The 25,168-nt window shown below is 41.2% G+C and overlaps 1 protein-coding gene across 1 annotated transcript in view; it reads right to left on the bottom strand.

The window, feature by feature from the left end:
• The window catches only part of VAT1L (vesicle amine transport 1 like), a 64,313-nt gene extending 39,348 nt beyond the window's left edge, over nt 1–24,965 (bottom strand). The window contains exons 1-4 of the mRNA XM_072873194.1: nt 24,579–24,965; nt 17,831–17,960; nt 13,568–13,783; nt 2,356–2,498 (exon numbers count right to left, since the gene is read on the bottom strand). Of these exons, the coding sequence (XP_072729295.1) occupies nt 2,356–2,498; nt 13,568–13,783; nt 17,831–17,960; nt 24,579–24,808 (719 nt within the window). The 5' untranslated portion in view covers nt 24,809–24,965. The remainder of the gene's footprint in view (nt 1–2,355; nt 2,499–13,567; nt 13,784–17,830; nt 17,961–24,578) is intronic.
• Nucleotides 24,966–25,168: the final 203 nt, after the last annotated feature.

The following is a 25,168-nucleotide window of genomic DNA, read 5'->3' as shown; positions in this document are numbered from 1 at the left end:
ATAATGACTTTGCAATCAAACAGCTTTCGGTGGCTTCCACAGTTGAACCGATTCCTCATCCCTTAGGAACATTTACACATTCATATCACCTCTGGGGTTTTTTTTTTTTGTTGTTGTTGTTTGTTCATTTGTTTGGGGTTTTGGGGGGATTTTTTATTTTTTTTTTTTACTTTGCTCCCTGATGAAAGCTCTTCCCTGGAATACCCCAGTCACCTGCAGTAAAGCAGGTTCCTACCACTATCCTTTCTCAACCACAGGCCCACCCTTTCTTGCTCACAAACTCAACAAATGAAGAGCCTTCCCCTTCCCTTAGGGCTCCCCCGACCCAGGGTGCAGCAGGCAAATGCAGACTAGCTGTCTTACCCACTGGCCAGCCAAACATTTTAAGCAGAACATAGTATACAGCTAATATCCAGCAAACCAAACAACTACACTGTTCTCCCCACTGCCTCTTTCAAAAGATAATTTGTCTTTATAGCATTCTCAGAATTACCACTGTATTTTTTTTTTTATTTTTTCAATGCAAAGTGAAAATACATGGATCTGAGCAACAAAACAGATTATTGGCATATTCTACAGGGTGCCAATTCTGACTTTTAGTCAGGACTACCAATTGTACTAATATTACGCAACTCTATAGCAGGCAAGAAGGACAAACTAGCTTGTTGCATCTACATTTTATCTTTTGTATCCACTGGTTCTCTGCCTCATTGGTCTATTGTGAGGTGAAAAAGTATGTGAATATGCAGGATCACCAAAAGGGATTTTATCAGACTTAACAGAGCAGAATTCCACCCCTTCGTAACCAGGTCTCCTTTAGATTTCAGTAGTTACAGTCTGTTACACAGAGTCAGGGGTGGTGTCAGGGAACTGTCCCAAAAAGAACTGTCCTGATGACAGGCAGAAGCAGCCAATGTTATCTGCAATCATAGTTATCAGAAGTTAAAGGGGCTTTATGCCTTTTTTTAAGCACCAATTTCTGTTGTATCTGCTCCCACATCACATACCTACTTAGATCAGACCTTCTGCTGCCCCTGTCAAGAGTTAGGATTACGGTTGGTGCTGAACTCTGATTAATGTCTTCAGGTGCTCTTTCTTGCTGAATCAATGTTTGTAAAGCGGGGATTGCTAGAATTCAGTCTTCACCTCACTGCAGCAATTTTCCAGGGGCAGCGAAACACTTAGGTATGTATACCTCCCCAAGAGAAAAGCTATCAAAAGGGCTGAAGAAATGTGCTGCAATTCTTCTGAGCTGTAAGAAAATGGTAGGGGTGTCATCTGCTGGACAAGTCCTATCTTTTCCAGTGAAAATTCCCATATGGAAAAATTTTCCTTTGATATAAAAACGTCCTTTGTAATGGATCATTTCAAATGTTCTCTTAAGCCCTTGGGAGTGCCCCAGAAACAGGAGCAAGACACCCTGGTTTCGCCGCCAGCAGCAGTCTGGATTGCTAACAGCTCAGACAAAAGTCTGCTACAGACCGAAGGCCCTCTTTGAGGGCTAGTAACCCGCATACTAAAAGACCTTCTGAGACTTTGCACGTCACACTGAGGAAGGCGCAAGTTTGACAGGAAGCCTGTGAACTGTACTACCTTGGGGTGCCCCTTTGAGAAATTTCTTGTTTTATGCCCAGCTACATAATCTAGTATTTTGACAGATACAAGATGAAGGGAAAACATTATTCTTAGCTGTCTGACAAGTAAAATCAAAAAGACATTTTTTACTAAGACTTTCTTATCAATTCTGAAGTTTTGCTACCTGTATCAACATCAATATCTAAAAACAGTTAGACAAATTGGAAAACAAAGTATTTGAAAGCATGTAAATAGAAACACACATGATGACTTCAAAAGGCAACAGGATGATTCTAATCTGAATGGAAACAAACAAAATCTCAGGCTCTGAAATTAAAACAGACATCACGTGCTCTGATATCAATCCCTGGCAGAGGATAAAACCCAGTCAGATAGAAACACAGAGAACTCCAAAACATGGATAACTTACAGATCCACTGAAAATATCTTACTCAGTGCATTACAGTGAGCTACTACATATGCAGATAATACCAAAGTTCATCCTTCTGTTAAGACCTTTATTCTTTTTCACTTAATTTACTTTGCTCGCAACAGATGTCCAAGTATGAACATGGACTAACAAAGCTTATGCGGCTTATAAAGAAATAGGGAGATGCTTGCTGTCTTGTCCCTTGTAGTGGACGGGTGGAATATCTGGAATAAACTACAGTTCCCAAACTCACAAATGTAATTTGTTCCCACAAATAAGGTCAGCCCTGTGTCTTTCATAGTATTTTGCCAGATACTATACAACCCTTACTCAGGAAAATAAGAGATTACCTTTTAACTTCTTGAACATAGTCTGCATTTCTGTCAAACAGGTGAGTTACTGAGTCTTTGATTGCTTCATGTTTGAAAGATGAAGCTGTTCCAAAAACAGTAACATTGGGAATGGTTGAACAGAGCTGAGCAACAGCTTGACCCTGCAAACACATTATTATGTTAGTTCACGGACATAGAAATTGGTTGACAGACTTTGCAGCTGCCAATTCACTCGTGACACAGCAAAATCCAAGACCAGACATGTGCAAGGACTTCCCAAACTAATTTCTTGCCAGTGCAATGCAGTTCAGCCACAGGAAACAAATACACTTAAAAGGATATTCTGAAGACAAAGCAACTGCAGGGATAAAAGTAATTTAATGTATCAAAAATTGTATTGGAAAAGAGTTGTTCTTACTCTTTTAACAAAGGCAGCGTAATTTAAGGGAAAAGGCATTAATTTACAAGGACCACCAAAAATGATTACTCAAAGAGTGCTAGAGAAATATTTCTCATCTGCCACTTGCATCCTATGTGCATTTTCCCCAGAGCCCCTTGAGTAACGTCAGCAATCCTCTTTGCACTTCATACCTCAGAACAGTGTTGACTGCTTCCGCACATGATTCAAATCCTCTCTGCTCACGGGTGAGATGCCAGAACAGAATTTCTGGCAAATAACATAAAAGTACTTGAGTCCTCTGGTACTCAGATACAGCTTTTATGCTTCAGGTTTTTGCAGTCCTAATACAGAAGGTCTAGGGTAGTCAGTCCCAGGACAGCATGTAGTCTACCATTCCTAAGCAATCACATTTTCTTATGGTTTCAGCGGGAGACAGCAAGTTGGTATAACAAATACTGCACAGTAAAGCAAATCTGGTTTACCTCTTATTAATAACAATAATTATTACTGATTATTCAAAATGCAGAAATAGCCTTGAGTGACACTAACAGGTTTGCTTAGGCCAGTGCCCCAACCTCAAAACTGATCAACAGCAAAGGGGATAAAACAGCCTAGAGCATGTATAAGAAAATCATTCTCCTAGTGTACTCCTCCTGCACCTGGGCAGGAATCCAGTGGAGGCAATCAGGTGCTATGTCAGTGTTTAGGTAGGACTTGGGCATTAGAGAATTTGTACTTCGACTTTCTAGCTTCGGGCACCAGAACTTCTCTAAGTTTTAACCTCTAATTTCATCAGGCTGAGAAAAGAAGGGAAGCACTGCATAAATGCTGAGCCATCTAGATTTCAAAAAAGAGCCTAACAGGTCGTCTTTTTACAACCCTGGGTGTTTTGTTTTACTCTTAACACACTAATGAATGGAAGACAGATTTTTGGTAGCCACATCCTGCCTCTTGCTGTAACCACATTATTCCACTAGAGCTAGCACGGTTACACAGATATGCCCAGAAGCAAGAAATGGCACTGCCGTTCTAAAAATAATGTCTGATGGAATTCAGCAGATTCTTACTTACATTTACGGCCAAATGATTGTCATTTGCAAACTGTATGCATGACCAGTAAAATCATCCATGGATAAACACATTTCTGTTCATTCCAACCAGAAACCCTGATTATTAGTATGTAAATACCAGTAATCAGTGCTTGGGTTTTATTTACAGTAGAATAATTAGATAACCCTGCATACCCTGGGGGTCTTGGCATCCTCACATATAATGCTGAAGGTAATTGCTAGTGACAATCCTCTGAGCTGAACATTGCAAGAGAGAACAGTATTATTATTTATATATGGTGGCATCCAGGAGTTTCAGATTGGTTTCCTACTGGATTAGTCAGTAAATAGCTACGCAGCAAGGTACAGTTTATGTGATCCTTTGGACAGGTACCAATAGACACAGAGAAGAGAGCAGGAGAAGGGATGCGTTCTCATTCTTACTTTACAGCTGAGAAATGGAATAGCACAGCAAATTGAACAACCTGTCCAACAGCTCACAGAAACTTATACCAGGACCCAGGCATGAATGCTGATTCGTAGAATGGTAATCCAATACCAAACATAAATGACCTTTTCCTTTTAAAATCACCCACCATTTTCCTGGGTTGGAATCCCTAATCTCTTAGAAATCATAGGAAAATCCATTCCTGAGGGGCCTCATCTCACACGATGTAATGTCTTTGGGGAGCAGAAAACGTTTCACTCATCTCATACTTCATTTCTCTACTACTTACCATCTCATTCTGAAGCCCAGGTTTTAGCCTCCACAAATATTGTAACATAAAACTACAAGAAAAAAATTAATCTGGATTTTGTATCTCTCCTTTTCTTAGTCATTTTCACTAGCAATCCTCTTTTCTCACTTTCTGCGTCTCGCAGAAAACCATCACTCATAGCGATTTAGATAAGTCGGTATTTTATAGTGTATGCTAGTTGAGTGAAATTCTGACATTATTGATCTATTCTCTAATAGTTTTCTGCATTTTCAATCTAACTTGGGAAGACAAGGGATAATGAGTATATCCTGAACCAAAAACATGAATGTTTAAAAGGTCAAATATTAGAGTAGAAAACATGTTGATTTTTATCTTGCCCAAGATGATTAACATTTAACAAACTGACAGTCAGATGAATAGGAGAAAGGCACAAAAAACCCCAGGATGTGCACAACCTATTTTCCTCCTGACTCAAACTCGGTAGTACACCCCTCCCTTCCCCTGTAGAGTTAAGCTTATCTAAAACCCCAGATCAGAATACTTTCCAGCTTTCTGGAGATATTTAAAGCCTAAAACTGACTCATATGACCAGTACTTTTATAACTGGATGAAAAAAATCACTGAAGTATTTTGAGGCAATTCCACAAAACATTCTTCTACAGCTTTCTGAAGATCTTAATTTGACGTCAACTCTTACTTATTTTTGTGCAAAGTATTCTTAGTATTTGTATTTCAGAAATCTTGGAATAAAGGCCAATATTGGACCTTTCAGGCTTTCCCCACCAAAACAGGAGAATTGAACTCAACCTATGAACTCAAACATTTCACTAATTTCTGTGGAATTCAACTAAGCTCCAAAACAGCACTGTAGCTACGCAAGTCACTCTTAATCCCTCAAGTCATCTAGCTACCTCTGGATTAGTAGCTAGTGTTTAGAGGGCTATACATTTTAATTGCAAGTATGTGAGGCCCCGGTGTTCAGAACGTCCATAGTTCACAAATGAAGTATGCACAAAGGGTTTTGCAGCTGGAAGGAAGAACATCCTCTTCCCAGGGCCGTGGAGGGGCAGGCGTGGTATCCGTGCCGGCTCCTGTCCCACCGCACACTCTCACCGGGAAGCATCCTTTGATCACGGGGGCACACGAGCCCCGTCCTGTCTTTTGGATTCCAAAGCCATTCCCCCCCTAAAAACTGCTTTGTGGTAGACAGACAAGAGAGCTTTCTGTCTCCTCCCTGCCCAGACAGAACCACATCATCTCTGCTGCCAGCTTTCCCGGTGGAGCCCACGTGGATATGGAAACAGGCACCATGTTATCAGAAATAGTGTATGAACTCTAAAACCTTCCAACAGAGTGTCTAATTAGATAAGCAGGATTTGAAAAATAAAAATAAAACTCTTCACACATCTAATTTTTCATATACGATGCAAATTTCTACATATAAGTACAGACTAGATTCTTGCTTCCTGAACCTGGGAAAATTAATAAGTGGCAAAAAATAATTCTCACTTGGACATTTAATTTTAACTTTAACAGGATTTAGCAGTCTTTGAAAAAACTGATCAATTGCTTCACTGAAGGGATAGACATGGTTACAAAATATTCCCTTAAAATGGAATTAATCTCCTTTAAAATATATATGTTTTATATACTACTTATCATGCAGAACTCCACACAGTGAGTCCTCAAAGAAATTAATAACTTGGATTAAATCATTCTGTGGAAATGAAGCATGTCTCCTAATACCGGACTTAGCATAGAAGTCTTGTGTCTCTTTAGCTTCAAAGTCTGTTTGATGGATTCCTTTTCAAGGTATCCTGTCAATTTATAAAGCCAGTATGTTGAACCTAATCTACGTATATGATTATTACAGAATTTATTATAAATGGATATGCTTATAGCCATTTCAGATCCAGTAAAAAGATTGAGATTTCTTTACATTCCTTTGCTTTAAAACCCAACTTTAAACTTGCAGGATTGGAAACTTCTCATACTGAGATAATCACATAAAAGAACAGAAAAGTAGATGTTTAAGAAGTAAAAATGAAATAGACTGTTCTTTGCATTTAAACAATTTCAGAGTAAAAAAAAGTCATTGGCATTTAAAAGTCAATATAGAAAACAAGAACAGAAGAAAACTTACTAATCTAATTAGCTTATTAATACTAACTTAACACTGGATGAAATATAAATAAGGGGTATAAGTTAGTGGATTTCCGAAAGGGGCTGACCTAATGGCACAAGCCAGACCTCAGTCTGTGCACTGAATTACAGCAGTTATAGATCAGTATACTTTCAAGAAAGCATCTTTTTTGCTATTATGTAAACTGAGCCCAGCTTTATAGCAGGAGAGAACAAACCATCTAAAAGATACCACCCTGCAAAACTACATCTATTAGAACCAATAGCATCCATAAGAAATTATCATTTCTAGGATATATTTTTGCAGCCCAAAGGTGCTACAGCAGTTTAAAAAAAAAAATCATTCAGACTTAATCTTGCACAAGAAACCTGTCTGGAACCAAACGTGAGGAGAATCCACATTTCCAAAATGCTTTGATGCCACATAACCATATCTGAAGGTGGTACAAAGTACACAAACATAGTAAGAAAATGGCAAGAGAAGACATCTACTAATCTCCTGGCATCAAGGAAAACTTTTCTCTGGTGTTAGGAGAAGTCAGATACACAACACTCCATCTCCTGAAGGTGTCATTTTTCCAATTACGGCAGAGGAAATTGGAAACCAAACATGAAGATGAACACTGCAGAGTGGACAAACTAAAACGTAATTCCTGAACAAGCATAAGGCAGCATCTGCTACACTCAGTGCACCACAAATAAGTTTTGGAGTAGAGGGAGGGGAAGAAAGAGTCACCATGAGATAATGATCTCTTTTACCCTCAAAATCTCTTATTTTCTGCAACAATTAGCAGGGTGTGTTTTTTTTCCTACCCCCTTGCAAAATTGTGCAGCTGAGGTGCATCCCAAACTCAGGGCTGAATCTCCATCTGGTATAATCATCTTCGGTTTAGTGGAGCTACGACAACGGACCCCAGCTGAGATCCTTGCGCAGAGGATGTAAGCTCTATCTGAAAAGGCAGAACAGCCAAGGAAGAGTTAAGCGCTGCCTGTCTGTGACATGACTCAGCAGGGGATTCAGGGAAAGGACACATCCTCTGGGGAGTGCAGGGCTTCACAGGGCTTCCAGAGGCAAAATAAAGGCCTTCAGAGACTACAGCCTGCTTTGGTCAGGGAAATTGGTTTTTGTGTATGACTCGCCAGGCTTTTGTGTTTGATTAACAGATTATGCTCTGAGGCAGTGTCTGGAAATACACTCAGGCATGGCACCGGGACTCTCCTGAGCTGCTGAGGGAGCACATCCATTGCGTTAGAGGCATTCAGTGGCACAGGGCAGCTCAGCGTCGAGATACCCTGTCTGGCTTTAAGTGAGGTAGCTTGGGTACTTAAAGCAGCCTAGACTTGGTTACATAGAGCTCTGTGTGAGCTGATTTATTCCCTTCCTTGGCTGCTGGAGATGAAGTAAAGAGCAAAGCACTTCATCAAATGCAGAACCGCTATGAACTGCTAATATGAAAATAGCAAGTGCAGTCCTGGGAGGTATCAGGTGAAGATTTCAGCAAAGTGGGAAGTATTAATGCCATGGTACAGTATGCTGGTCGGGATCGTCAGAAGAGTGGAGTAAATTCTAATTATTCACATTCAGGAAGGACTGACTCAAACACAAGAGTGCTATTTAATGTGCTCCTACCTGCTAAGTGCAGACAGACCTAAATTCAGTCTACCCATACAATGTTTAAAAGGATCAGGGATGCTGCGAGACCTATTTTAAAAGGCTCTGGCTTTCATACCAGCTTACTGCTGCTTTGCTGCCAACCAGCTCAGAGTCCAGGAAATGTGTATGTATCTGCCTGGACCAGTGTCTGTAGGATGATCAAGGAAAAAGACATCTGACCTTACAAAAAAGGGGTATGAACAAACAAACCTGCTTTCAGCCTGAAAAATACAGGCCAAGGAGAGATTTGATTTTGAGCTTGTTCTAGCCATAAACACATACCCATCCTACCAAAAAGATCTGAAAGAAGTGCCCCAAGAGGAAAGAATAGCTAATTTTAATTAATGGACAACATCAGTAGAAGAACAAAGATACATTAACTGGCCACAAATGAAGTCTGGAAATTGAGAAAGATTTCTCACCAAGCGAGACAGAGCAGAGAGAATTTGAAGGGATAAACACACAGGTATTTTTTTAAGAAGAAATGCGATCATCCTCTTGAAAGGGTTCCTATATGCTGCCTGTTATAGCGGGTGACTAGATTTACTAAGGAGTGCCAGTTCTTTGTCAGATAAAATATCACCACTTCAGTGATCCAGTTTGGAACACATCCTCAAATATTTGCAGTTTATGCAGGGGAGACACAATAAAAAAGAGGGTTCCTGCCAAGCAGTAACCAATCCTGCCAGGATGACCTGAATCTGTTGCCAAGTCAGATTTACCCTTCAAATTCAAACATGAGAGCTGCATCTGTAACTTACTCTGCTTGCACTTCCTCTGCTGCTGAGCCTGAAAGGGAAGGTCAGATCACAGCTTCAGGATAGCAACTGATGCTCCTGCATGAAAGGCAGCTTAATTTTAGCATCTGTAGGATCGAAATGCTAAAGAACTGGCTAATAATTCTGCCATGTGTCTGAGGGGTTAAGTAATGAAATCGAAGTGTTTACACAATCTTCCTAAATGACCAAAGTCTTGTGCTCTAAATATTCAGACTAGGAAGTACATAAAGAGCATACAAATAAGCAAATGGGCATAATGGCTGTCTCTCACAAATCTAAATCCCTGGAAGAATTCATTTTCCAGGTAGATATCAGAGATAGAGACTGGATTTATTAAAGCTAGAAGAGAATAGCCTAGGGTTTTTTTGCTTTTGTTTGTTTGTTTTTAATACAACAGTCCTGTATTTATACTAATTCAACTAATCCAGGATACAGTTTACAAGTTTACATTAATAACTTTAAGAGCAACTTTTAAATCTCATACAAGCCTGTGCTGTGACTTGCACTGAATGCACCAACTTAAACAGTCTTCATTTTAAAGAACTAATTGCTTCATACAGCAGATCAGTCCCAGCGGGGTGCATGCTACTGCTCAGTCTTCTCAGTGTATTTTCTTCAATCACCACTTTGCTTCACTTGAAAAAAAGACGTGGGAGTATATTTGTGAAGGGAGCTACTCCACCATTGTCTTACAGTCATTTCAAACATTAATTACAGTGTTTTACAGTTAAGATAGGCCAATATATGTCCTACAGTAAGTGATATGTTCTTGCAAACTCATATTTCTGAGCATTCGTTTCTACGTACGGATAATAGGAAGTTTTTGAAGTTCATTGTTAGCTGACTTTCTCCTTATTTTTAGCCATCAGTTCAGAAGGACACTTCAACATTTCTGTAGCTTTAAGCATTTAAACTCTATTTGTATTACACAATTATATCTTTTGTCAATTATTGAACTGCCCTGCTACTCAATATAACAGTTTAAGCAGAAGTGTTAAGTGTCCTGCCAAGCAGAGGCCTGAAAAAGAGCATATGACAACCGTTGTCCTTGTTAGGTCTTGGTCAGCAGCAGCTCGAGCAATGATAACAGAATGCTTTGCAAGGTATTAATTTCTCGTTGAAGTCTGATTGAATCATGCAATGCAACTATAAGCCTGTACCATACTTTCCTCGAAGGCCCCTGAAATTTCTCCAGCTTAATTCACTGTCCAGGTTGAGAGCCGACAGTCAGTCTCTCTTAACCGCCCCTATCTCAAGAGGGGAAAAAAAAAAGACAGGAAAACCAAACTAACCTGCAAAGCAGCCCCCTTTCCAAACAATCAAAATCAACAAGCTGGCCCTAGCAAACAAAAGCAAATACAATCTCTCCTTTCAAACCCCCTTTCTATGCACTGCACCGAGTCCTCCTCTTCAGATGGAAGGCTACAATATACCAAGTGTCAGAAGCAGAGTTTGTGAGTGTCCACCTCTCTCCTCCAGGCTCAGAGAGAGAAGGTGCTTCCCTACAACTAGACACGTTTCCTACCATGAACAGGGAAGATCGCATGATGCCCTGCCCGTTCAGTTGAGTGGGCGGCAGGACAGGTACTCATTTGGTACGTGGAACAGGATTCAAGCCTCTGTAACAGAGAGACAGGTACGCGAGACTTTTTTCAAGATAAATTATCTTGGTACATTTCCTTTTTCTCTACATCCTCTTTGGATGTCCCCTGGAACTTCCGGAAAGAAGTAAACTGACTTATCTAAAGGATCTTGTCAGACATTAACGGATACCATCACATACTAATCATACCCCAGGAACAGATGGGAAGACAATTGCTATAGTTACCTCACTACCAAAAATATCTATAAACAAAAATAAGGCCACATAAATAAACTGAGGCAATACATAAGTAAAGGTCCTAGAGAATTTTCCCTGACTCAATTTACTGAAAAAGCTGCAGGATCCTCCTGAAGGGGACTGGGGAGCCAGAACAAAGAACCTCACAAACATTTTTGAAGCAACAAGCTCTTTTTCATAAACTGCCTGAAGCAGCTAAAATAATGATCTTGCATAATGAGAACAGAACAATTACAAACGTCTAGTCCCACAGGGAGCCTATTGTCTCATTGAAGCATTCTGGAATTTATATGACATTTAGAAACAAAGTGGACAGGTTTCCTACTTGCTCAAAGTGGGAATGGGCCTTCTATCTATTAAAGCAACAGCACAAAAAATACCTCTTCCCATAGTGATTTCAGTGCCAGTTTTCCGTTTTATTAACCAAGAACTTTGTGAGAGTGATTTGTTCAACTGAGGCTGTTCAACTTTTCAAAGGATTAATAGACAGATTATTAGAGCGGTTTAAAGAGTAATACAGATCCCTCTGAAATCTTTATGTCTAGTTAGCAGAAAGGAAAAAATTCCATGCATCTCCAGAGTGATATTTTACCTGTAAGAGCTATCAAGCAATGGAAAAAGGCTTTCCTTTCCAATTCTAGCTATACATGCTCTTCCCTAACAAGGAACAACAGGCTGCATGAGGCATTCTCCCCGGTGACGCAGCAATCGGCATCCTGCCTTGCAGGCCAGCCAGCCCCATTTCCCTCTTATGTACAGTCCCCCCTGGATCATACACAGTACTATATCAGTTATTGGCCAACTTGGCTGTTCTTCCTGCATCTCTGGTCTTCCCTAAGAAACTCTGTTTTATTTAACTACTTAGCACGTGATGGATCTGGTTTCTCCTTCTTCTCCTGGCAGCCAACCAGGACCCATCCTTTAGCTTCTCTCAGAGAAGGTCCACAAGCAGCCACGGCAGAGGACCAGTCAAAAGCTGCTCTTTGAGCATCTGCGATAAAACAGAGGAAGCCAGCAGCTTCTTACAGGAACGGCCCAGCACAGAGGTTGGATGCTAGTGAAGACAACTACGTGAGAGTTGGTAGAGCATTAACACTGCTTCAGGAAGAGAAGGAAAAAATAACAGAGGCAAGTGAGGTTAGAAAAAGGAAGAGAGAAAGAAATAAATAAATTTAGCAAGGACGCTTTATCTTAATAAAGAGGAGGAGTTCATTTTCTCTAGATACGTGCAGATGCGCAGGAATTGCTTTTGGGTTTTTTGCTAATTCTGTAGGCTCAGCCTGGGTCTGTACAGTGTCAGCTGGACAAACAGCCTTACAGCTAAAGCTGAGCCTTCAGTTCCTGAAGAATACACAGTCCCCCTGAATGTGTGGCCTCATGTTGCTTTAACAGTCCTAAATTCCACATGAAAAGATTAATATTAAAAGAACAATAGTGTCAGCCATAACGCTCTAGGTTGTACTGTGCTGAAGCATAATACGATTATAAATTCCTTTCATTTACAGAAGTATTCCAAGAGGACCATTTACTGCAAGAAGGATTATCGTTAGCTAAAAATACTTAGTACAGGGAACTCATGATTTATTCCTTTGATTACAGCCTTCTTTTATATGAGAACCTGAAAGAAGGTCTAAGGGCATAGAATTAGGGACAAGGTGTTTGGGGCTGCCCACCAGACCTCAGTAGACAACAGAATACTAATTTAGCATAAATAAGGCATAACAGGAAAATAGAAGAGGTACTCCAATTTGAAAAGGCTAAAATCTGCTAATGTTCTCAGGTAATAAAATCTGTCTTATGGAAAAGGACTGCATAATTTCAAATGTAAACAAACTCCCCTGTCAGTGTCTTAATATTTTGCACAAGCTTAAATACTTTCCAAAAGAGAGAGATTTTCCTAAAAGATAGTTCAAGGAACCAGTACACAAAATGCTGACTTTTTATTTCATTGTGTAGCCTAGTATTCCACCAAATTCATCCTACTGTTGCTTTGCTCATGCAACGCAACACCTCCTTACTACTGATCCAAACTATGACATGCAGCAGCCACCACTGACCCAAATTCAGCATTTGTATATTTTCCTCAGGGCTGGCATGATAATGCTTTTCATTGCTTTCAATCCCTCCACAACAAAGGAAAAAAAAAAAAAAGAAAAAAAAAAAAGGCTTTCACAGAGAAAGCATCACACACACTTGCACATGGTATTTGCAGGAGTATTCCAAGAGGGCCATTTACTGCAAGGAGGAATATGGTTACCTACAAATACCTTGTGCAGGGAGTTGATTTATTTATTACTTTCATTACAGCCTTCTTTTACATAGAAGAAGTACAAGGTGCATAAGTTCAGGAATGCAATGTTTGGGACAACGCTTGCTCCTTGATCTCTGACAACCAATTAGGGGATTTTGGAGGGGGTTTTGGGTAAAGTTTATTATCAGAACATTTTTATTTCACCAAAAGCTCCTGTCAACCATTCACATCAGTGTTTTGATGGGAAAACAGATGCAGTTCCTCCCACCACAGTCCCTCACGTAGGGAAGTCTGACATCGAATCAAACTGCAGGGTCTGGCTCATTTCAGAAATCAATACACATCAGACTGCTTCAGTTACTTGATGACAAGAAAGTAAGAAAAGTTCCAACTTACCACCCCACCTCCTGCCGAATGAACCAGCACAGACATGCCTTCTCTTAGGTTAGCAACTTCAAAGAGCATCATGTAGGCAGTTACAAAGTTCATGGGAAACGCAGCAGCTTCAGAAAAACTCATGTCATCTGGGATCTTGTAGACAAATTCTACTGGGGTACATACTACTTCAGCCCATGCATTGTAGTTTACAAAAGCCATGACTCTGTCTCCAATCTACAAACAAGGAAGAAAACAACAGGTACAGTTGAGACTGTAGAGAGAAACTTGTAAGACCTGCAACTCTCCCTGTTCAAGCTGTGGGTGACTGACTGACTGTGAAGATAACGGTGCTCTACATCTTTGGCAAAAAAGCAGTTAAGCTGCTCAGCTTTGGGCTTTTACCATTTTTTACTTTTATTTATTTAAAAAGTTGAATTTAACAAAAATATCCAAACACAGTTAAGCCACCTCTTCTTTTTTGCTACACAGTTTCTCTGACGGAGCAGTCTTCCATCATCACTAATACAGATCATATTTTGCTAGCAGAGCTCCTAAATAACAAATGGGGCTGTAAACAATGAAAACAGCATTCTTACTAATAACCAGGAAATTTGCTTACAGAAAAAAGAAAAAAAAAAAAGGGAAAGAGGATTATAATTATATTGATGAGATCCATGGAATAAATAAAAGTACACCTAAGATAATTCTCACTTTGCTTTCTCAGTCTTCACACTAATTTAGAGCTACTTTTCCTCTCTGTGGATTGAGAAGGGGAGGCCTTGTACTCTGGTAGATAGAGCACATGAAAGGGTTTGGAAACCACTCATTTAGAAGATAACACCATCTGTATCCACTCTCTATTTTTATTACCTTAATAACAGATTCTACCAAAACATTTCCATGATTGTCATTTCTACAGCCATGTGTCAGAGCAGAATTTGATCCTGCAACTTCAAATAAGCCACCTTAAACATCAAAAATATACCTCTGGATTCTGAGGCACTACTAAGCCTACAAAGTGAATTTGACAGGATTTAAAGGAGCAATGAAATATTCTCTTCAAATGCAACATTTCTATACTCCATTTCTTTGGAAAATATATAGTAGTGAAAGGGTATTTCACTATGGAGAAATAAAGATTTTATGTTAATATTAGATACAGTTGGCTGCTCCTAGGAACCTTGCAGAGGTCCAGGCACACCAAATTCATACATTTGTACAACGGCCTTCATCGCAACTTCACTTTCTTAAAATGGAGATAGTGACTCCCCACAGACAGACAAGAATAATAACAAGGCAACTGGAGCTCTGAGGCTCCTGCAGGGGTACAACCAGACTTGGAAAGCAACACTCGCAAAGTAGAAATTAGTCTACTGGGGCTACTAGGGAGAGCCACAGCGAGCAAACGTTTGGCGAATATATATTGAAACCTTCATAGGCACGACTCTTACAAACGCTCGATAATGGCTTGTCCCCAGCAGTCCCTACGCATCTTTTATCTTGTCTTAGACCTCTTTGCCTTTCTATAATACACCAACAGATATAGCATCCTTAAACATGAAAGGAGCTCTTCAATGGAGCCACAGTATAAGTAATAAGGCAGGATAGCATCAAACTTCAGGACTTCATGTTTTAACTAAAACTAACAGAAGCTGTCCCTCTAAAATACCTTTGCTTACCTGCCTGATATTCTCTATCTTACATTCTACTACTACCCACTAATGCTTTAGAAATACTACAGGTTGTTCTTGGACTATTTCAACTATATTCCACAGCAATGGAGTAAAGCACAACACTCGTACCTTCAGGCAAATGTTTATAGCACAAGCACATTTTGGTCTCCCAAGTACTTGTCATCACTTTGGCTTTGGGATATTGCAGGCTTGCTAAAAGCCAAGGTGCTGCTGACAGTTCTGAAGGGTTTGACTCTTTTAGAATGAGAATGCTGAAACAGAACTGTCATTCCAATTTCACCAAAATGCCTCCTCCTTTTGAAAAACACATTCAAATTAACAACGCCTCACTGGTAACTACTCTGTCGTTCCCTTTTGCTGTTAGAGAAGCGTCTAAAATCTAAAGTCTGCTAGGATTAATTAGTGAAGATGTTAATATGTCCTATATCCTTGCAAACAAACGTAAATTATTACAAAAAGAATGCAGAGAAGTCCCTCTTGGTGATTCCCAAGGGGTTTCTTAGTAATAATAAATACCATGTTTTACTACAAACACTGTACAGTGCCGAGTCATCATGTCAGATTAGGCTGTAGCTCCTGAGAATCATTCCCACAACTAGAGGGAGATCAGGCCCGATACATTTGAGCTCAGTAGAAATCAGCTTTTTCTTTTAATGGGAGAAGGAATAGGCATTTACACCATTATTCCATTAAAAAAAGGCTTTCTTTCAATGTAAAATATGTTCTTACATATCGCTGCCAAAATGGACTGCCATTCAATGCTGTCATTTGTCATACGGTAACACAATCACAGCAAATGAAGACAATAAGCGGCTGGCAGTATCTCAGGTGTAGGATCTCAGGTAGTACAGACTAAGGGCCAGTAAGACACATTTTTCCAGAGCATTAAATCCCCACAACTTTAACGTGACTTGAACTGGAAGAGACCTACAAAGGGAAAGAAGGTCAGAAGATGTAGGGTGCAATCTTTGCCATTCCTGCCATCCTATGGACAGTGGTAACAGCACATGTCAAGGAGACAACAAGCATCTGGCGTGCTATTCTGTGCAAGAAATCCATAAAGAAACGGACAGAATGTTCTTGCACCTTCCTCATGGTACGTTCTCCTGTTGATGGGTTCATACCTGTGCACAGCAGTTATTCTGAGTGTCGACCCTTCTTCTAGATCACTCAAACACTACCATGGCTATGCAGATTATATGCAAAAAATAAAATACCACAGCTTGTTTCAATTTCAGGGAGTACACCAGAGTACAAACATGTTCTATAGTCAGAACAAAGATATAACTTTAAAAGAGACCCAGTATATTCAGTCAGGTGCAATGTTATTCAAACAAGTACCAAATGCTGTAGCCTCATGATGCCCTTTGAAAACAGCAAGAACTTTTAAACTGAGAATACTGATCTAGAGCAGAGACTTTCTACACAGCTTTCATAGAATATTATTTGGTATGGAGCATAACTATAAAACACAGATACTAGAGTGGAACAGCTGAAGCAATAGAGTTTTTCAAACAAAGTTATTGTTTGTCACAAAAAGCATTGGAAGATTATGACTTGTTTCAAAGCAGAGGTGGGGCAGGAGGGGGAAGGCAGAGAAATGTCCTAAGAAGAGCTCATCACTGAGGCCCTACCAGAAACTAAATTGGCCATTATCTTTACTCAACTGAGAAATTTTACAGCTCTTCTAGAAGAGCAAAAATGTTACCTTTAAATAAAAATATTTTAGGTGATTGCCTTCTTAAGATCAAGATACAATAAGAATTCAGAAAATGCAGTTACTTGATGACATGACTGACTCAGCAAATAGCTAACATCATAGAAAAATTTTGAAATAAAAACTGAGTTAATGCACATCAATCCTATCTACTTAAGAAATAAAGTGCAAGATTGGAGGGAATATAGATGTTTAACATCAATAATGGAATAGCAGGTAGGACAGAATGCTGTTTATATGTAATAAGAGATACCAAAGAGTACATAATGCCAACCAGTTATGAAAGCTTTATTATATACATTAACTATTTGTCATTTATCACTATTCTGTTAGGTGAAATAGATCCTTATGCTGAGTGACGAGAATAAGTCACATACCCAGAATCAGGGTCCCAATTTTATCTGCATCTCATGAATGCACATGGTTGTAAGAAGCAATGCTTATTGTAGATGGGGGTCTCATTAACTCAAGATCAAAAGTTGGAATTAGAATCAGCAGTGTTCTGTTCCTCAAAGCCCGTGCAACAATGATAGCAAACATGGCCAAGAAAAGAAACTTAAGTTAACTCAATTTCTTTTACTTTCTTAAAGCACACCAGTCATGCTTTCCAGTTCCTACTTAGCCATCAGGATATGCACATGGCACAAGTGACTCTTCAGGAAGGATTTGAAGGAGCTGACAGTGGTGGCTTTAGAAACTAATTCAAGAGGTCATTCTCATGCTTGGGAAGCAGCAAGGAAAAATTGACCTTTCAAATCTCAACAGGGTGGTGAAGGCTGCTGTCACTGGCAGAACAGAAGGGATTAGGGACAACATACTCAGTGAACTGGTGATTATTTAGTCTTGCTCTGCAAATAAAGAAAATATTACCTCAAATCCTTTCACGCTATCTCCAAGAGCTTCTACAATTCCAGAACATTCAAACCCAGGAATAAGTGGTGTCTTAGGAGGGTTGTCGATATTCCCCTGTCGCACCATCAAATCAATAAAGTTCAAACCACTGTAAGACACAGGAAAAAAATAAAATCAAGACTATTACCATAGATCAAAGCAGAGGAGAAAAACTTGACCTGAGTGATGGGAAAGCCAGAAAATGTCAGGGCAGCATTAAAAAGCTGGGCTCCACAGCATAAGAGGAACCCAGCAAACATTCACATTCTTCATGCGTGGAACAGACTGACTTTACACCGTGCCGTGCAGGCCTCGGGCAGAAGAGTACACATGCAAGGCAACCACAACTGTCATTAGCCCCAGAGCTTACAAGACTGTTTAGGAGTCACATGTAGAAATTCACAAAGTGCATTTAAAAATTCAGTACAGTGAAACATTATGATTTCTATGAATGCATTACTAGCTGGCAAGTAAACCCAGTTCAATTTAAGAAGAAAACCCCAAACCTCACACATTATAGATGTTTTGGGCCAAGAGCAACCTGATGTAACTGTCCTAACCTCTGATGTGACTCCAGGAATGAATACTGTGTTCATCCCAGGCGGGAGTCCAAACCTTGACATGAACTTATTAAGTATCGGATAGGCTGCTGTTTTAAAACTGTTCCTCCTGGATCACTTCTGTACAGTTTTGCAAAGGTTATTTAGGTATTTGGAGCCCTCAGGATTGCTGCTCAGAAAAAATACAGGTCTTCCCCTGTACTCCCAATATTGCAGAAAACTTGAAGCATCTTTGCTTTGTTTTTTATATTATTAAGTAAAATTTTGTGGTTTTCTAGGCAGCCACAAAAAAAAACCCAACTAAAAAAGGTACCGTTTATCTACTATGTGCATATACTGATTACTGGCACAAATGCCACATGTAGTTAAAACTTCTAAAACTCCTAACTAGCTAAAATATGCTTCAGCATTAATCCATTGTTCCAAAACACAGCCCTGTATTTATTGTTAGCTGAAATTGCTGCATACTAACTCCCCCGACTCTATGATAGCTATGCACACAGCCAGTCCTACTCATGCATATGATACCAGCAACTGCTTGGATACATAAAATTACTGATGTGCACAAGTATTTATAAGATAGAGCTTTAGTCAGATACTAATCAAGACACAAACAGACTGAACAGACCCAACAAACAAAAAGACGGAGTAGACACACAGCATAAGCACGAAGACAAGACAGCATTCATGAGATGTGGGTCACTGGGGGGGGAGGGGGAGGAAAATCCACCAAATTTAAATATTTGTAATTGTGGTGGAGGGTTTAAGAGCAACCTGAACACACAACTTTTAGCTCTGTAAAAGCAAGATTATAGATTATTTTTGAAAAACATGACTTTGACAATCTAGCTTGGCAAACTCAGGAGAAAAATTAAAAATAAAAAATACCAAACAAAAAAAAAACCCAACATGCTCATACACAAAGCTCATAACATTAACCATATAGAAGGTTAGGAGGGGTTTGGCACAATTAAGTTGGGAGCTTTGAAATTATTTTGGAAAGGCCACTTCTTATCCAGTGCCTGAGACCACCTCCTGTATCACCACTGTAATGTTGATAACAAAAGAGAAATTCTAAGCAACAAAATGCTTGCAAGGCGTCACCATTTGGGGGGGAGGGGGGGGGGGAATAACAAACAACAAAACCCCACCACAAAACCAAAAACCCCACAACATAGATGGTGGCAACCACTGTCTGTGTACATTAACTTCAGTGATGATCTTTTGAAGACACCTTTCCACACTGTGAGCATTTTACAAAAAGTTAACTTTTTCTACATTCCTGCAAGAAAGGGCAGCTGGAGGCAGAACTGTGATGTGGAAACCTGTGTAGGAACACACACCATGATGTCCTAACAAGTAGGCAACAAGTAGAGAGATGGATATGGCAAAGACCATAGCTATTTGATAATGACGTACGATAACAAATGCATTACTGCAGCTCTTTCTAGAAACATTCATTCTTACTAAATAACTTGTCAGACAATTTTTGAAAGGGCACATATACAGTTTTGCATCTAACGACATAATACTACCAATTCAGTTCTGTTTTAGTTCCATTTCTCTTTTGTCTGTCTTTATCCTCAATAAAAGGCAGCAATAGTAAATAAAATAGAGAGTTCATCTCTATTACAATGAACTTACAACACTTGATGCTAGAACAGGTGCGATAAGGAGAGAAAAAACACTGCACAAGGTACGTAATACCTAAGTCACATGTTTTTATCATTTTAATTACTAGCTGGAACAGAGTGTTGATCAGCATTTCTAATAATTTCTAGTCACTTTCCAGAGACTTTCCTCTTCATTCACTTCATCTTTAATCTCCTATATGTCTACATGTTGTCACATCCCTGTTACACACATTTGCTTCCCTTCTTCTCTACTTTCAAACAAGGACAGAAATAAGTTATTTTATTTTACCTGCCAAATTTGAACAAGCCTTATCAACACCAATAGACCTGAAAGCAAAATTATGTTGTATGGTAAAACCAGCAATTTATATTTTTTTTTCCCCTTGAATAACCTGGAGGGACCAAAGATGAATGGCTAGTTTAGTAACCACCTCCAATACACCCAACCTTTTCAAGTCCTTCGTTGAGATTCAACCTACAGCAGACACAGAAAAACGGAAGTTTGTCTGCACAGAATATCACAAGAAAATATGTCTCATGAAGAGTGATGGTTTTAGAGACTAAGCACAATTTATTTCTTGTATCAGTATAAACCAGCATAGCCTGTTCTGGTGTGTTAGCCAGAGAAAGTGACTCCTGAACTTTAAGTAAGGGCATAAGCAGGGGGAGAAGTGTAAATGCAAAGAGATCCGGTGACAAAAAGTGCACAGCTTCTTGCAGTTGTGCGTTTTTAATCCTAAATCAAGAGTTGGATGCACATAAAGATAGGGAAGGATAGGAATTACCAAAATCAATACATTGACATAGGGATTCTGCAAGAACCTTCCTGTGAAAGAGCAGGGATATTGGTGTGAACTGCATAGACTGAATTACCTGTTCATCTCTGGAGGCAGAGTTTATCAAACATGGAAGTATCTTTGAATCTGACTTTCTAAGTCTGCAGTGCTCTGCCTTAACACCAATTTTGAGGATCTTGAATATTATTTTCTATACTTGTGGTTTAGCTTTGCTGCATTTTTATTTTCTTTTTTTTAAGTGTGGCAAGTCCTGCAGATAGAAAGCCGTATTCTAGACTTCTTTCACCATCAGACCAGCACAGGTCATCTTGGTTCTCCTTGCTCTGTCCCATGCAATCGAGCATGCCCAATACCTTCCACTGCAAAATACTGAATCATGCAGACCATCCTTCACACTTTGGTTTGGAGAGGCGCTGCTTTTGATCTGTCTTTCTTATTTCACTGTAAGACTCCACTGAAATGAATTACTGAAGTTAATGAAACACAACAGAGCAAATAAGAGGACCACTAAGTTTTACATTCTTCAAATCCCTCCTCTTACCCCTAGCTAGCGAATTGCCTGACAACCTTTAAAAAAAAAAACAACAAACAAAAAAACCTGGAAAGGTTTAAAATTATCAGATCTCATCCTTTTTATCCAGAAACACCCACAGCATATGAACAAGACTGCCTTTAAGAACAAAACTGATACACTGTCCGCTACTCTGCTATACTTAGGATTTCTTTTATTTGCTACCAGTTTTTTAAAATCTTGTTATCTCACAGTCACAGAGTCAGAAGGGTCACTTCTGCCTCATTCCTCATGACGCATATGTCTAGCGGCACAAGGAAGAAATATTTATAACAGAGAAAAGAAAAATAAAGGGAGGTAATTACGGGACACCATTTCTTATTCACACACCCTATGTGAAATACTGTTTCAGTTTGTTCTAGCTACTTGTCTGAGCTTTTAAACAACATGTACACTAGTGTTCTGCAGACTGCAAATTACAATACAAACAAATACAGCAATTTCAACTGCTCCATCATTATCAATCAAAAATTATTTCAGGAAATATGCAGAAGCTGTGACTCAGCTTGGACATCGATGGCTGTTCCATTTCTTAGTCACTGAATGAGGCTAACACATGACTCATCTCAGCTGACACATTTTCAATTGGATCACTGATATTCCAGACCTTCAAAAGAATTATTCATCTGGCTTAGTGCTAACGGCAACATATTCTCCATCTCCTCCATTTATAGTACCATACTACAAAACATATACATATGATTTAACTGGTGTATACATATGATTCAACTGGTTTCATCCCCCAGTGAATGCAGAGACTACATAGAACTTGCACTTTTTACCGATACATACTATCCATCATGCATGCACACATTCTTCTTAAAATAAAGATTATTTTTCTCCACAAGTTGATGAAGAAAAATAATCATCATCTATAATGGTGGTCAACTGCAAAACTAATTCAACTAAATACATTATTTGTCATCAATGTGTCTTACTAGAGCAGCCCATCTTTGGTGCGTTCAGCACGGCATGCATTAACATGTGCATACTACACTGGGCAAAGCCAACAGGCATTTTTCTCAGTCTCCCAGACTAGACTGCAAGTCCGTCATCATCCTGATCGATACTCTGTATTTACAAACTCGGGTCAAGAAGATCGGCAAATTGATTTTGCCTTGTTTGGAAGCACACTTTGGTGACCTGATCACATTTCAGCCCTATGGCCATTTCCAGCCAGGAATGACAAGCGGATGCTATACAGCCTACCGGCTCCTCTGGCATGAAGGGAAGCTTCCGAAACACACATGGTATTGTGCAACCTGGCAGTAACTCCGAAGCAGTTGAGCGGGTATGCTGATGTCAAACAGCAAGCGTGCAACTTGCACAGCTCACTAGTGATAATGCAACCCTGGAAAGCAACTGTAGTTGTAGCAGAGCCGAATATTTGTATTTTACAACCAACTGTTCTTTTGCAGGTAACTTGCTATTTATGATACACACATATCTACTGCTTTGATGAAAATGGAATTCATACAGGTACTGGAGAGTGCCGTAAACCCCTTAGGCATTTAAAGGAATATGTCCACGTGCTCAGAACATTTTAAGTTTTGCATATTACTTTTGTTAACTCAATGGCTGAAAAAAAAAAATCACTCAGAAAACACAGCCTATTCTCAAATGGAATTACAGCCCTGCTTGATAGCAAAATGAGCTACCCAGCAGCTACTGTGCTACCGTTATTTCTTACATTCACGTAGCATGGAATTTCTTGCATTTCCCATTGTGACTAGTAGAGAAAAAAAATAAACAAATGAGAATGAAAAAAAATCTCAGTCCTTCATTTATTAGTCCTCATTTGGATTGATGGATATCACCATTTTTCACGGGCAACACCTTGGGGTCGTGGTGGGGAATACTCGCAGAGGTCACAAACCTTGTGATCCCCTTTAAGTACAGGATGGCAAGCCCAGTGTCTGAACAGGCCAAGACACTCAGCTACATTAACCTACCAGGATGTTCCAAGATCTGAGGCACATCCACTGGATACGTCGTTCAAAACAAGCTCACTGCCCCATACCAGTATAATTTTTTATGCAAGTTACTTCTAAAATAAACAACTTGGCCTTCACCTTGGAATTTATCTTCTGGAAGCACCATGTTTTCACATAGCAGAAGAGGACAACAAAAGATAACAAATCCCTGCTGAGGTGAAATTAATTTGGTCTTTGGTACACATCAAGTTGTGTCATAAGACCCTAATGTTGCTTCTAGCACTTAAAAAAATAACCCTATTTTCATGAAGGAGCATGTGCACTGAGAACCAGCTATGTAGGAAGAACAGTCTGCTTCAATTGTCTGGGAAAAAAAGAATGAGCCTTCTAGGATAGCTCGTTTCAGGATGCTACCAGATTGCTAGCCACTTGTCCACTGGGCACAGGAATTAAACACTGGTAAGTTATCCTCAGCTCTGGCTACGCTGTCACACCAGCTCCAAAGACAAATTATGATCACTGAAGTAAGTGATTCCCAGGAGAAAAATAACAGCTAGTATCAGAAGGGAAAGGGACAGGTGCTGAGCAACACACGCAAGCTGGCATCCACATTTCTCAGAAAGAAAACAACAAAACCCTGAACACAGTTGGCCAGGTTTTTTTCCCCATTTCTCCCTGCTGGTACCGCCAAAATCAATGACTTTTTTTTTTTTTCCCCCCTCATAGCTGCTGCTGACAGCACACAAACCCCGGCTTTACTCCACGCCCGTCTGGTACCCAGTGGCTCGGAGCTCAGCCCCGACCCCGGCGTGGGTTTCTCAGGTGCTGCCGCCGAGAACAGCCGGTACCTGGCGGCAGCGGGGCAGGAAGCTGCAGAGGCAGCTCGGAGCGGGGCTCCCCACCGAGGGGGAAGCCACAAGTGAGGGAACTTCGCGCAACAGCCGCCCGCCCGCCCCGGGCAGCGGGAGGGGAGGCTGCGGGGCTCGCACCCGCACCCCGGCCCTCCGGGAGCCCCCGCCCGCCGCCCCCGGCCCCCCTCCGAGGCCAGGCAAGCCCCGCCGCAGGGCAAAGCCGCCAGCACGGCGAGAGGCGGCTGGCGCGACGCGGGTGCGCGGGGGGACCCCCCGGCCTCCCGCCCGCCTGAGGGGGATCCGCACCCGCCCGCCCCCCGCGGGGCTGCGGCCCCTCGGCCGCCCCAGGGGGAAGGAGAGGGCGCGAGGCGATACTGGACCAGGCTTTGACGCGGATCTTCAGCTCCCCCTCCTGCGGCTCCGGCATGGCTTTCTTGGACACGCGGAGCTTGTTGAGCCCCCCGAAAGCGGACAGCACCACGGCTCTCATCTCCTTCGTGTCCCCAGACCGCAGGCTGCCGGCGGCGCTGCCCTCGGCGGCTTCCTTGCCGCCCTCCTTCTCGATCATCTGCTCCGTCTCCTCCGCTCGCTGCGCTCCCTCCTTGGCCATGGCGGGGCTGCGGCGGCGCGGCTCCCGCCGGCTGCTCCTGTGCGAGGCGCGGTGCCGCCGAGTGGAATGGCCGCGGGCGCGGCGCGGAGCGGCACGGCGGGTCCGCCCGCCCGCCGCAATGCACCGACTAGCTGCGCAGCGCCATCCGCCGCCCCGCCGGTCCCCTGTCCTTGCCCGGCCGCCCGAGCGGGAGGAGGGGGGAGCGCCCGGCGCCGCCGCCGTGCCGAAAATCGCACCCTGCGGCCGGGCGGGGCGGGCGGTCCCCCGAGGCGGCCTCGGACGGGCCCGGCGCTCGCTCCTGGGCGAGGGGCTGCCGAGGCTGCGGGCGGCATCCCCCCCTCCGGAGGCAGCCGGGCTCCT

The sequence above is a fragment of the Ciconia boyciana genome, chromosome 9 (genome assembly GCF_034638445.1).
Source record: "Ciconia boyciana chromosome 9, ASM3463844v1, whole genome shotgun sequence".
NCBI classification, from domain to species: Eukaryota; Metazoa; Chordata; class Aves; order Ciconiiformes; family Ciconiidae; genus Ciconia; species Ciconia boyciana.
This window is presented reverse-complemented; position numbering and strand designations above follow the sequence as displayed.